General features: G+C 36.6%; 1 protein-coding gene across 1 annotated transcript in view; it reads right to left on the reverse strand.

Annotated features, from left to right (window-relative positions):
- Nucleotides 1-15,687, reverse strand: part of LOC150081532 (midasin) — a 1,449,634-nt gene that overhangs the window by 509,411 nt on the left and 924,536 nt on the right. Inside the window, exon 53 of the mRNA XM_090380238.1 lies at nucleotides 4,980-5,135. Coding sequence (XP_090236364.1) covers nucleotides 4,980-5,135 — 156 coding nt within the window. The remainder of the gene's footprint in view (nucleotides 1-4,979; nucleotides 5,136-15,687) is intronic.

Here is a 15,687-nt window from a genome sequence, read left to right on the forward strand (position 1 = left end):
TTTGAAAGGATATTTATGAAAAATGATTTCTGTTCTGTATGCGACATTTGCAATTGTCTATGGGTTTGAAAATGACACAAAGAAATCAGCTGCTAAAGATGCACCAATGATACGCACTGCATTTCCAGATGTTGACATTGACGGGATCCTTGTATATAATATCTGCAGAGGATCACTTAAGAACAACACCATTTCGGCACTATCTAAGTTGAATCGGTTTGTCTATTCAGAAATTCCGCTGCATTTAACGAAGTTCAATTTAGTGACAGAGAGGCTCATTCCTCCTCACTTACCATACATTCAAATAAGGCATTTGAGACACACATACAGACAATACAGCATTCTAGGCCAAGTGATCAATGTGCCTGTTTCAGTCAACACGATGGTCCGTCGCTTTCCAAGGAAATACACAAGTCCAGCTCTTTGATCAGGTTAGTAAGAAAGCGAGTTGTTAAAGCGTAGCTTCAATATTTGGTTGACTGTATCAAATGACAACAAATCAGTCATTCTTTGATGACAGTCACATGGAAATTAATTTGGCTAAAGACGACATAAGTGAAGCGGTTCTGACCAAGGAAAGTCTCATCAGCGAGCAGCAAACATTAAATATCTTAGAAGTGCTCCAGGAGAAACTAACCTACTGCAGAGGTTTTTGCTTGATGAGCATGCAGAGGAAGTGTCCTTTCCCAGCATTTATCTTGGCTAATTCAGAATGTTTAGAGAGAATTTACGTGCGATTACGTTGATGATGGCAATGAGCGAGCTAAGACAATCTGACCGATGTGGTGTTACTCCATATCATCTAGTAATGAAGTAATTCTACCTAGTAAAGGAGACTGAGAATGAAAGACTCTTTGATGGTGGCTTTCAAATATGTAGGTAAAGATACAAAACTGACCTGCGAGCAAATTCAATCCAAAGGATACATTACGAGCTCTACTGATAACAATTTGGCTTTCTTAAGGACAATTCCAAACTCTACCTACTACTGGGCTCAACATAAGTGTGATCTATTTACTATGATTGCACGGCTCGGTACATCGACAATGTTCTTGACTCTGAGAGCCAATGAAATTGGTTGGCCATGCTTGCTTCAACTATTGTAAAGTTACAGAATAAGGTGAACATCATTAGTGAGGATGATGCGAGTGACATGGACTTCATGCAGAAGGAAACGGTAGTGAAGGCAACGCTGACATGAACAATGTAAAGTTTTATGTCACTACGTTAGTTACATTAGCTTCATACTTCAGTCCAAAATATTTAGTATGAACATAGAATTTCAACATTGCAGTATTTCTAAATAATGCTCTCAAAGATCCTTTGGGTGAGAACAAAGAAGATGCCATCGCATTGATCGACATGTTAGTGTCTGTCTCTGCTAGCGAGGCTTCAGGTGAAGCAAGATTCAAACTCACAAATATACTCATGTGTTACAAGAAGAAATAATGCTGGATAAATGACAGATGTGTCAATTTGAAGCACCAATCATGCCTTGTCGCATTAATGGTGCTTCAAATCGGCAAACTGGAAATGATGTCATATCCAGCCATTGGCACCTCTTTTCCTCTTGGAATTCACTGTTTTGTGACACATCTTTTCTGTTTTGGAAAATTGTCATTTCTGGTTTGTCAATCAAATCGACATAGCAGAAATGGTGTCATTTCCATGCTGGAAAATCGTGAGAAATTGATTTTACTACAGTCCGAAATTTAGTAGGTGCTGCCAAAGATGTTCGAACTGGAAATAGACAAAACTGGAAATGACACCATTTCCATATCACAAAATTGTGACAAATTGGTTTTGCTACAAATTCAAATTATTGTATTAGGGCCACCCATAATTTCTTACATATACCTGTGTATGTATTATGTCTGTAAATTTCATGTGTTCTCTGGTCAATTTGCCTGCTTTGCTGGACGAAAAAAACCCTAGTTTCTGGGGGGGGGGGGACCTTGCTATCTATGTCTGAGACTGACTAACTCAGCCAGGGAGTGAAAAAAGCCCATTAAAGTTCCTTGAATCATCAGTCTTAAATTTAGTACATGCTCCCAAATATGTTTGAACCGGAAATCGACAAACTGGAAATGACGAATCCCAAACCAGAAATGACTCCATTTCCGCGTCACAATAAATTGGTTTTATTACAGTCCAAAATTTAATAGGTGCCGGGTGCTGCGAAATATGTTTTCACATCAACAAATTAAAATGGAATAATTACCTATTTCACTCCATCATCCACCTGTCCAGTTCACCTATAAATTTTTTCCCAAGCTTTCAGCTTCAACCACACAGGGAGCCAACTTATTCCAGTAATCAACAACTTTCTGACTAAAAGAAAACCTCCTGAAATTCAGTCTAAATCTCTTCCCCTGTAACTTGAAATTATGGTGCCAAAAGATTTGCCTTGCTGAAATGGACACCTTATCCAACATGAATCAAATTTTGTGAGCTATCTCATGGATCCTGATATCAAAGGTATGATCGTGTCTCATTGTACCATAAAAATAGATGTCCACATGGGATTAGTCTAAAGGAGATTTCATTTTTATGGCATATTGTAAAGGCAACTGTTCATTTCAAAGCATCAGTGGTGGTTCACTAGCTTACATAAAAACTATGGACAATTAAGTATGAAATGCTCCAGTGGCAAGCCATATGGCTCTTAATAGATTCGATCGAACCATCTAAGAAGAGAATTTTAAGCAGATGTATGGACTTGGAAACCATAGTCAAGTTTAGACCAGAGATGCACTCAATAATCTGTCTATCATATTTCCAGAAAACTGCAAAAATACAAGGTAATGAAGATCTGTCTCACTGCAAGTGAATGAGCGTGTTGGAACGCAACTTGGTAGTCAACCAGTTCAAGGTTAACTGCTGTTCCTTTGTTTCACAGCTGGTAGTTGGTGTGTAGTGGCTGCACATGCAATCTTGTTATTTAATAATCATATCTTGTATGTGGTATGTGCTAAGATTAGTATTTTAGAAAGACAAGAGTTCAAAAGAAGAAAGAAAGGTGATTTTCCATTCTGAATCTTATGTTACTTCTCCTGTACTCATTATGAGATATTATATCAAGAAACTAAATTAACTAACCTGCTAAAGTTAACTGAAAAAAGTTTCATAAATATCAAAAAATAAAACACATTAACACATTGAATGTTGACTACGAGTTAATTTGTATTTGCCGATCTGGCTCAGGACACCGACTATGAGTTAACTCGGATTGGTATGACTTGCCTTTCAGGCACAGCTATGAGTATATTCATATCAAATATGGGCAACTGACGGATAGTTGGCTTCTGGGATAAGAATAAAAAATCAACCATGGCATCAGAAAACAGAATTAATTCACAAAAAAAAAAAAAAAAAAAAAAAAGAATATTTTCTTCACACAAAGAGCAAACTTCTCTTAGCGCACTGGACGTTATAGCGTGTTCTGCAGCATTTTTTATTTCTCATACATAAGAGAAACCTATAACTTGACAGAAAAGGATGTATGTGTTATGCATATATATTTCTATAATATGTAATACAGTTTTTTTCGGACATCTGATGGTTTTTCTTAGCGCTGAATAATACAAGAGCATTTGATCTGATTGATTTATGTACCATAAACATACGAACACGTCAAAAAAGCTCTTAAAATTTCAAGTCACATTAGCATAGAGCTCAAGCTCTTCTTCGGTCAGTGGTCTCGTCTTATCCATTTTTTAGGTTTTTTTAAAAAAAACAAAATAAAACAACAACACGTAATAAAGTACTAAATACAATATGCACAACAAATTCTGTGTCACTGCAGCGGATTTACGTCAGCACAGAATCATATACAGAGAATTCTGCAAATTACAACACGTCTGATTTAATCGCATTAAGTTGCAGTTCGCTGCCACGAAGAATTTTCTATTACATACACCAACTATGAGATAATTTGCGAGGCTTTTTTTTACAACAATAAGCTTTTTTTATGAGTTTTGGTGATCAATATATATTATAATTTTGATTTTGAATAATTTAACATGCATAACTCAAATTGGCATCAGAGACCAGTTTACCCAAATAAGCCTTGGCAGTCAATGTGTTAAAAAAATAAAACACAAAATTTTAATGAAATATAAAGTTTATGAAAATACATAGTTTTCATGTTTCATTTCCCCAACCCTCCCTCCAATAAGGTGGTTATTATTAGCCATACGATGAAAGGAAGCCTGAGACTTTTTCTGTACCAGACAAAATAACGTTCTGAATTATCCTGAGAGAGAGAGAGAGAGAGAGAGAGAGAGAGAGAGAGAGAGAGAGAGAGAGAGAGAGAGAGAGAGAGAGAGAGAGAGAGTGAGAGAGAGAGTGTGTGAGTGTGTGTGTGTGTGTGTGTGTGTGTGTGTCAGAAATAGAAGGAATAACCAAGAAAGAGAAGAATGATGATATCCAGCTCAGGATCCTGGGTGTGCCAAGCCTATACTCACCAAATGTGAGCCCTCGGTTAGTGGCATAGAAGAATGCCCTGCGGGGGATTTTGGTTCATGGTGAACCATACTTATTAAATTTGTTGATTATTTAAAGACTACCACTGAAAATAAAATCATATCTGGTACAAAAGAATTTTTACTAGCCTCCCATTTTGTTATCACTGCTAAGCAATTCAATTCATACTATAAACTGTTTGTACCATATATGACATGTGACTTATTTTGAGTACTCTATTAATAAGCAGATAAACACCATAAAAACATTCTTTACTTTATTTAAAGCAGAGAGTGTGAGAATCACTTTACTTTACTTTAACACTCCTTAGGAAAATGAAATTACTACAGACAGGGTCAGTCCTGTAAGGAGTGTCAAAGCCCTATCAACCCTGATAAGGAGTGTCAAAGTAAAGTGATAAAGTCCTAGAACTTCTTGATAGGCCCTCACATTAATAAGCAAAGTATTGCAGTATTATTATGAAATTAAAATGACGTGGAATGTTTAAATCAAACCTTTGTGCATCAAAGTATAGTTCTGCAGTATCTTGGGTAGGCAGCGGGAGAGGGCAACCTAATATTTTAACTAACAATGGTCTTGTTTGAACACTACCAGTCAATTTAAGCTCTTCACTAATACGAGATATCAGTTCTTTGACATCTGAAGATAGGCTACATTGGGAGGAGAATATAAAGTTAAAAAAATACAAAATTAAATTTCTATTGTCCAACCTATTCATAATGAATTTAAAGATACTTGATAAAAAATTTTTATATATCAATAAATTTGTTATAAGACTACCTTTAACAAAAGAGATGAAATACAGTATAATACAGTAAAGTATTATGGAAATCATAAATGATAAAATGTTAAGAAAAACAGAAAAAATAAAATTAAATTAAGAAAAATAAAAAATAAAAAAAAGGAAAGAAAAAGTGAGTGTTAACAAAACAAAATAATAACTTCTATCATAAAGTATTCCTGTTTGTTATTTCTAATGCCATCATTTAAATAAATATTATATAACTACAATATACATTTTAGTATTTCACAATTTTATTAGAATGCTGTTGTGTTCTATAATTTTGCATACCTAAGCATTATCAACCAGCATCTAAAACAATACGATATTGTGCGAATCATTTTTAATTAGGCCAAGATATGAAACTAATGGCATTAAATACATAAAGACAAAATAATTACATAAATATGAAATAAGATAAAATAAAATAATATTGAATAAATAAAGTACTAAATTAAAGTATAAAATAACACTGGATAAATAAGTACCAATTACTGCTTCCATACATTAACTGGCACTCAATGGGGATTAACACCCATCAATGTACAAAGAAAAGTAATTAGAAAAACTACTATCTGTTTCCATGAACCCCATACAGGTTTTACAATGTAGTAAATAAATTTGGGTAAATTATGGTAACTTACAATATTACAAAGAATACAATAGAATAAATAAAATGGGTAAATTGAGTAGTGGGTGGAATGACAACAGCTGTTTCTACATGACAGACTGCCTTGGAGTCATTTGTGAATATCAGAGTACAATTCTCATATAGGTCAAAAGTGCTCTGTGACTTTAGCATGACAAGATTTCCTCCATATTGAAGTGGCAGGTTGCAAGGCAGGATGTGGTATGTCCAAGGATGTTTCTACAGTTGGGACTACCTAAGAAAAATAAAGGTATCAAATGGAGAGTAGTGTGTAGAGCCATATTCTATTGCCTTGATTTGCCACTGGATGTGATCTAAAAAAATTTTCTATTTGATAAGTATGAAGTTTTTCAAGTTGTATGCTTGAGTTGACTTTTAATCTTGACAGTATAATTTGGAAACAGCATTTGTTTATTAAAATGTAGTGGAAATTCAATGGCTTTAGCATACAAACTCTGAATGGGAGAGGTGCAATATGCATCCAGTACAATGCACAAAGCATTGTGTGTGTTGGATAAAGTCATTTAGAGTTGTAGCCTTGCAGAGTTATAGCTGGAGAGCCATAGAGAAATTGAGATTAGGTTAAAGCACAGTACAGATGTAAAAGTGTCTGGCAATCAGTACTCCATACTTATACAGGTATTACCTGAAGGATGTTTAATTTCTTCAAACAAGCAGTTCAGGGCTGCTTGTTGTGCTCCAGGAAATTAATTTTCTGTGTAGGACTATTCATAGAAAATGGGTGATACTATGGGAATTATTTCATCAATTAGCTTAAGTCTACATCCAATTCAAAAGACACAGACTTTTTTTTTTTTTTTTGAGTAAAAAGAAGGAAAACTATTGTTATGGGCCCTGTGTGATACTTTCGAGCTTCTGCTCTATGTTAAGCATATTAGGAAAGTGGCAAGAGATGCTGCGGTCATCTGCATACAGTGTTATAGTGACAGATGGAGAGATATGTTGTGTTATGGAATTCATTTTTATAATAAAGAGTTTTTAACACTAAAAACTGAGCCTTGTAAGAGCCCTCTTTCTTGAGTAAAGCTGTGAAACATGCAAGACTGTATTCAGACTTGAATATACAATACTGAAGGAAACTGAAAAAAATTTCAGGTTTATCTTCAGAGCCAGGTTAGGAAAACTCATAGTATTTTTTATTACCATGCTGTATCAAATGCTTCTTCAAATGTCAAAGTCAATTGTGGGCGTGACTTTATGACAAACACATCTCGTATATTTGCATCACTCTGTACTGCTGGAACCCACACTGTAAGGAGTTTGGCATTTTGAAATTAGTTAAAAGCCAGCTTAATCATACATTTTTTATCATTTTGTTTTCTATTATTTTACTCACATAATACAATAGGATGGCAATGGCTTGGAAATAGTCTATTGTAAAGGAGCAGCAGCAGCATATTAAGGTTTTTTTTTTTTGTTTTTTTGTTTTTTGCTAAAATGATTGGAATGCATGTATCGAATAATGATTCCTAGCAGGGCTTTCTGCACAAGGCCTTTTGTTTGATGATTAGCAGTATCAAAAAGGGAGAGTTTAGAGTTCAGTTTTTAAAGTTTTGGACCATGGGCATAGACAAAGCTGTAGAAGATTTCTAAGGACTTTCCTAATGCTTTTGCACAATTTTGAGGACTTCTGATATCTTCACCATTCACCTGAGGTACAGAAAGGTTTAGTCAAGGGTACTTGCTCTGAAAAATATTTATTTCCACCATACAGTACAAGATTTTGTGGGGTTATGATTAAAAAGGGATAATATAGCCATGCTTCTCTTTTACTTATCCATCTGACACCACTTGCTTCAGCTTTGGCTTTATTAAAATTTCTTTTTATGAAGTTCACTGTAGTGGGGTATTTCCCAAAAGCATACCACTCCTCGTTCCATTCTTCAATCCACTTTGGATGTGTTAATATTTTTATTGATATTTTATTAAGTGCAAGCTCAGACATGTGTAATAAATGTCATGATACGGTTTACTGTACAGAATAGTAAAATATGTATACATCTTTGACATTTATTTGATTATTCAATTATCATGGGAGCAATGTTTAAATCTAAAAGCCACACTATCACATCATGATCAATGTTCAATGGTTCAATTATTATGTCGTGACCAGTGAAATAAAGGGTATAACCACTGCAAAGCATAAGGTGACACCAACAGGACTTGACCCAGTGGGTAGATGGATATATGCATATACCATGGTTCAGCAGAACGAGATTATGTTTAACTATTTTTCTATCATGGTTTGGATCTTCCCATTGGAGGTGATGGTCATTAATGCCCCTAGAGTGCATATAGGCTGGGAAGGGTGTGTTGTTAGTTCTATCAACTTATCACATGTAACAGCCTGACCTGGATACAAACACAAACTCTAGCAAGAAGGGGATGAATCAGATTGGTCTCTTGTTCGATGGTCTGATTGTTCGATAATGATCCTGTCTCAGATGGACCAATCGCAATGAGTATTTTGCATCAACATTCACACATGCAGAATTATTAAGGGAGGAGAATGCCAGACATTCATCAAACTGTAACAGGGTGCTAAATGATTTTGCAATAACTGAGAGCAAAGTGGAGGAGAAATTGTTGACGATAAACATAAGAAAGACACTTTCGGTGGATGGGAGCCATCAATTTATATTAAAGGAGGCAGCAAAGGAAGTAAGCACACCCTTAGCCATAATTATGAGAGCATCCTTCGACTCAGGGGAAGTTCCCATGGACAGGAGATGTGCAAATATATCCCCAATTCAAAAAGGAGGATCTAAGGGCAACATGAGTAATTACAGACCAGTTAGTTTAACTTCTGTTCCAGGGAAAATAATGGATTCACTGATTAAAGATGCATAGCAGGATCATCTAGACAAGACTGCAGTAATAATTCAGACACAGCATGGATTTGTTAAGGGAAAGTCTTATCTAACAAATTTGATTGGATACTATGATGTGGTTAAAAAGGAACTGGATGCAAAAAATAATTTTGATATCATACACTTGGATTCCAGGAAAACTTTTGACTCTGCTGCGCATGGGAGACTTCTGTACAAATTCGAGCAGCATGATATTAAGGGTAAATTGCTAAGATGGATAAAAGGGTGGTTGAGTGGGAGGAGGTGGAGAGTGGTAATCAATGGATGCTGCTCTTCATGGACTAATGATATTAGTGGAGTCCCACAGTGTTCGGTGTTGGGCCCACTGTTTTTTTGGTATAATTATCAATGATAATGATGAAGGTCATCATCATCACCACAGCCATTTTCAATCCACTGCAGCATGAAGGCCTCTCCAGCAACTTTCCAGTTCCTTCTGTTTTGGGCAATGGCCATCCATTTACTACCCACAAACTCATGAATTTCACCTGTCCATCTCTGGTGTTGTCTTCCAGGATTTCTTCTAGCTCCCCTTGGGTACCATTCTGTTATTTTCTCAAAACATCTATCATCATGTCTTCGAGCTATGTGTCCTGCCCAAGGCCATTTTAGTTTTTTAGTTTTGATAAGAACGTTTTTTACTTGAGTTTGCTGCCTAATCTATGTGTTTCTCTTCTTATCTCACAGTCTGATTCCTAACATAATTCGTTCCATTCTTCACTGTGTAGTTCTCAGCTTCTCTTCCATTCTTTTGGTGAGTGCCCAAGTCTAACTTACATAAGTCATGGTGGGGAGTATATTTGGTTCATTATTTTATGTTTCAGACATATTGGGATATTGCTCCTTAGTATGTGACTATATTTCCTGAATGCCATCCATCCAATATTTATTCTTCTCTTGACTTCCAGCCATTTATCATTATTACAGCTAATGACTTGTCCCAGATAAGTATATGACTCCACCTTTTCAATTACTGCTCCTTCAATCATTATATCCCTTTCTGTGGCATACTTGTTCATCATTACTTTTGTTTTAGTCATATTCATCTTTAGTCCAAAATCATTACTAACTCTGTAAACAACTTCAGAGATATTGTGTCTCCTTGTCGAACTCCTTTCTCAATTTTAAATTTACTACTGACTTTGTCTAGTCTAATAAAGGAGGTAGCATTCTCATATATTTTCTTCAAAATCATAATATATGGGATATCTATGCCTTGTCTTTCCATACATCAGGTTAAGGCAAAGTATTTTCCCGCTTCTTAACGGGTAATCCACCACAGCTGGCAGGCATAATATTCTTGATTATGCTGGTCATGGATGTTTACTGCAAGGCATAGGTAGATCTGATATCATTATAAGTTTTTGTTTTGTAGGCTTATATATATGGCATATGAGAATAGCACATGCACAGGGAAGATTTGCTAGTCGAAAGGAGGGGGATCACACCATTACATCTTACCCAGATGTAAAGACTTTTTTTTAATGTAGATGTTCATCATCAGTCATTATCAATCCACTATTGGTTGAAGGCCTCTCCAGCAACTTTCCAGTTCCTTCTGTTTTGTGCAATGGCCATCCATTTACTACCCACAAACTCATGAATTTCACCTGTCCAACTCCGTCGTTGTCTTCCAGGTTTTCTTCTAGCTCCTCTTTTGTACCATTCTGTTATTCACTTAATCCATCTGTCATCATGTCTTCGAGCTGTGTCAAGCCCAAGACGATTTTAGTTCTTCAGTTTTGAAAAGAATGTCCTTTGAGTTTGCTGCCTAATCCATGTGTTTCTCTTTTTTTCTAACATTCTGATTCCCAATATAATTTGTTCCATTCTTCGCTGTGTAGTTCTCAGCTTCTCTTCCATTCTTTTGGTGAGTGCCCAAGTTTCAGTTCCATAAGTCACGGTGGGGAGTATACATTAGTTCATAATTTTACGTTTCAGACAAACTGAGATATTGCTCTTCAGTATTGACTATATTTCCTGAATGCTATCCATCCAAAATTTATTCTTCTCTTGAAATCCAGGCATTTCTCATTATTACAGCTAATGACTTGTCCCAGATAACTACATGACTCCACATATTCAATTACTGCTCCTTCAATCATTATATCCCTTTCTGTGGCATACTTGTTCATCATTACTTTTGTTTTAGCCATATTTATCTTTAGCCCAAATCCTTACTAACACTTGCATAACTGATTAAGATTTTCTTCTAATTCTTTGGGATCGTGGCTTATGACCACAATGTCATCTGCAAATCATAAATGGTTTAGGTACTTTCCATTCACATTGACTCCTTTCTGCGACCAGTCTAATCTTCTGAAAGCTTCCTCAAGGGCAGCAGTAAACAGCTTCGGAGATATTATCTCTCCTTGTCGAACTCCTTTCTCGATTTTAAATTTGCTACTGTCTTTGTCTAGTCTAATAAAGGAGGTAGCGTTCTCATATATTTTCTTCAAAATCATAATAGATATAATATATAGGGTGTCTATGCCTTCTCTTTTCAGTGCCCGAAAGATTGCCTTATGCTGTATACAGTCAAATGCCTTTTCATAATCCACAAATGCCAGGCATAATGGTGTTTTATATTCATTTGCTTTCTCCATTAGCTGTGATATTACATGACGGTGATCCATAGTTGAGAATCCTGTTCTAAAGCCAGCTTGCTCTTTCGGTTGATTCTCATCAAGTATTCTTTCTAATCTGTTAATAATGACCCTTGTGAACAACTTGTAGATTTGGGATTAAAAGTTAATTGGCATATAATTTCCAATTTCCTGATTTATCTCCTTTCTTATGCAGCAAAACTATGATTGCATTATTCCACTCCTTAGGCATCACACCTTTTCTAATGCATTTGTGAAGAGTCTTGCCAGTTTCTGTGTTATGTCTCTTCCTCCCAATTTTAACAACTCTACAGTAACTTAACCTTCCCCCGGGGCTTTCTCATTCTTCATTTTCTTAAATGCATGTGCATTTGCGATCCATCTTCCCCACTGCTGGTATCATTCTCTCACTCCTTGTATAATTCTCTATAGTAGTCTTCTGCTATTTATAAGTACACCATCGCTATTCTTCAGTTTCAGTATCATTTGCCTTTCTGTATTACTGCTCATGTTTGTTTGTTTGTTATTTGGTTTTTAGGAGCATTAGCAACTAAGGCCATATTTTTTTGTGTTGGGTCCATTATTGTTTTCTGTATTTATAAATAATATTGATGATGGTGTATCAAGTTTAATGTCCAAGTTTGCAGACGATACAAAAGTTGGCAGGGTTGTTAAGGACACTGCTGATGCTATGCTGCTGCTGCAACAGGTTGAGCAGATGGGCTGAGAGGTGGTAAATGAAGTTTCACATTGACAAATGTAAAGTACTACATATGGGAAACAGCAACCCCAGAGCAACGTATCAACTCTGTGGTACTACACTGACAGTGGCAGAGAATGAAAAGGACCTTGGGGGTAATTGTGCAGGCATATATGAAGTTCTCTGAGCAGTGCAGATGAGCTGCAAGAGTAGCTCATGGTGTCTTATCAATGATATACAGGAATTTTTCTAGCAGGGATAAGGAAGTGATTATTCCCTTGTATAAGGCAATGGTCAGGCCACACCATGAGTACTGTATACAGGTCTGGAGGCCTCATTTCAAGAAGGATGTAGAGCTGCTGGAACGAGTACAGAGAAGGGCAACAAGATTAGTGAATGGAACAAAGGGTTGCTCTTACGAAGAAAGGCTTAAGTTTTGCAAATTACAGAGTCTGGAGACTAGGCACCGGCGAGGTGATCTGATAGAGGTGTATAAGGCTTTGAATGGTTTGAGCATGCTCAGTGCTGATGGGATTCTGCCTCTTGCTCAAAATAATCACCTGAGAGGGCATAAATTCAAATTGAGGAAAGACAGATGTAGGATAGATGTCCGGAAATTTGCCTTTAGCCAGCGGGTAGTTGGTTGGTGGAACAGACTTTCATCCCTTGTTGTGGAAGTTGATAGCCTAAATAAATTTAAGGCTCAGCTGGACAGGTATTTTGAATGAACGAAAGGATGAAGTGGAAGGTTTTTTTTTTTTTTTTCTGGCTGATGTTGCATAAGCTTGCTTTCTTGGATCATATGCCTCTACTAATGCTAATGCTAATATTGCTACGGGATATGCTGTGGTCATTCCCTGACCTTTCTGCATCCTCCGTATTTGGTGGTGACAGGCTCGAACCCCGGTCTAATCAAGTAGCATGGGCTACGCACTGCTGCTACTTCCCACCTGACTACGGAGGTGCCATTACTGCTCATGGCTGCTGATTCAAGTCCTTTGTTTTCACTTAATGCTTGTTCTACTTTTCTTGTGTTAAATCTTCTTATGTCCTCTCTGAGTCTCTTTGTAATGGCTTTGCATAACTCAGTATACTCAATTTTCTCCTTGTCAGTATTTATTTTGCTCTTCATTTGTCGTCTTTTGTTCATCATGACAAGTTTTTCTTGACTAATTTTTTCTTCTTTGGATTTCTTTTTACCTATAGATTTCTTTGGCTTTATCATTTTCAGAAATTTGTAATATTCCTTGTCGATATCTTGGTCTGAGCCGTCAGCAGAAGCTCAAACTTGTCTTAAGTTCCATTACATACTGCGTTTTCTTCTCTTCCGTTATCTCAAAGACCTTTGTATTATTTACTTTTCTTACATCTATATCAAGTGTGCATCTTACCATTCTGTGATCACTTCCAACATTTACCTTATTCAGGACGGTAACATCATTCACAATATATCTTCTGTTAGTGAGGATGAAGTCGATTTCATTAGTTGTTAATCCATTTGGGCTCTTCCATGTCCACTTTCTGTTCACCCTTTTCTTGAAAAAAGTGTTCATTACTGACATTTCTCGTGATTCTGCAAATTCCACAAGCCTTTCACCAATTCCAAAATTTCCTATAGTTCCCCTTTCTGTGATGTTTTGTCTCTTTCCAACCTTAGCATTGAAGTCCCCAATAAGGATAGTGTAGTGAGTTTTCTGTTCATCTAGAAGACTCTCAATTTCAGTGTACATTTCTTCAACCTCTTCATCATGGCTCAATGTTCATGCATAAATCATTATAACCTTTAGCTTATACCTCTTAGAAATCCTGAGTAGTAGTCTTGACACACTTGGTGATGTACTTTTGAAAATATTGTTTTTTAAATCTTTATGGACCAGAAACCCAACTCCACCTTCACTCCTTTCACTGTTTCCATTGGTGTACGGCAGATTTCCACTTGATAAACTTATAAGTGATTCATTTCTTCTTCTTGTTTCAGCCAAACTGATGATATTCCAATTCACATTTTCTAATTCCTTTTCCAGCTCTAATATCCTGTCTTCATAGATGAGTGATTTTATGTTGTAACAGGCCAAGTTCAGTTTCCGTGCATGGCAGTCTGGACGTACACAGAGATTCTTATCTTAGCACCCTCTGCTTCCACTCTGATCCTCTTGCTGCTGTGGACTGAGGGCCATTTGTTTTGTCGTGCAGTCATGTGCTGGAGGGCTTGGTATGTTCCTCTTCACGCTGACCAGGTGTCTTAAAGAGAACCACTCTAAATGTTCATTGCCACCTAAGTGACATAACAGGGCTTACCATTGAGAAGGTGTTCATGAGTGCATTTTAGGGAGGCAGGCCAACAGTATTTTTCTAAATCTTCTGAAATAGAAAGATATCGGATCCATCAATGTTTTAGACTGAGTGTCTTATAACATACAGAATGCCTGTTGCCCTCTGAGCAACGTTATATACCTTGATGAAGGTATATCAGGCTTAATGTGGAAGTTTGCAGACGATATAAATGTTCGCAGGATTGTTAATCACAATAATGGCAGTGTGCTGCTGCAACAAGACCTAGAAAAGTTGGGCAGATGGGCTGAGAAGTGACAATTGAAGTTTAACATTATCAAATGCAAAGTACTGCATATGAGTAGAAGTAACCCCCAGAGAAACGTACCAACTGTGTGGTGGTACTAAACTTAAGGTGGTAGAAAATGAAAAAGACCTGGGAGTAATTACGCAGTAAGATAAGAAATTTTATACAGGAATGTCTAAAATTTCATTCAATGATATACAGGATATACAGTCAATCATATACAGTAATTTTTGTAGTAGGGAAAAGGAAGTGATTATCCCTTTGTATAAGGCAGTGGTCAGGACACGCCTTGAGTACTGCATACAGGTCTGGAGGCCTTATTTTAGGAAGGATGTAGAGATGCTTGAGTGAGTACAGAGAAGGGCAACAAGATTGGTGAGGGGAATGAAGGGGTGGTCTTAAGAAAGGCTTAAGTTCTACAAACTGCAGCATCTTGAGACTAGACACTTTTGAGGAGATCTGATTGACGTGTTATAAGACCTTGAATGGGTTGAGCAAGATCAATGCTGATGGGATTCTTCCTCTTGCTCAGATTCTGCACACGATGGGGCAGAAATTCAAATTCAGGAAAGACGTTTATAGAGGTGCCTCCATAGCCAGGTGGGCAGCAGCAGCAGTGCTTAGCACATGCTTCTTGATTAGACTGGGGTTCGAGCTCGTGACCACCAAATATGGAGGATGCGGAAAGGTCAGGGAATGACCACTGCATATCCCCGGAGCAATATGGCCTTAGTTGCTAATGCTCCTAAAAAAAACCAAATAAAATGATGAGCACAAGATGCTCATCCAAGGGATGATTTAGAAAAATGATGTTAACAAGATAAAAATGAGAAAAGATAAACTCCTTTGTTCAAATAACCAGTTACAAATAATCTTTCATAAATTTAATTTTAGAATAAACTATATATTTTAGTAATTGCAATTATTAAATATGCTTCTTCAACATTAATAACATGAGTACCATAATTCTAATTAAGATAGTCTGTAATATAGTATG

This window comes from Mastigoproctus giganteus, chromosome 8 (genome assembly GCF_048544385.1).
Source record: "Mastigoproctus giganteus isolate SK-2022 chromosome 8, ASM4854438v1, whole genome shotgun sequence".
In the NCBI taxonomy this organism is placed as follows: domain Eukaryota; kingdom Metazoa; phylum Arthropoda; class Arachnida; order Uropygi; family Thelyphonidae; genus Mastigoproctus; species Mastigoproctus giganteus.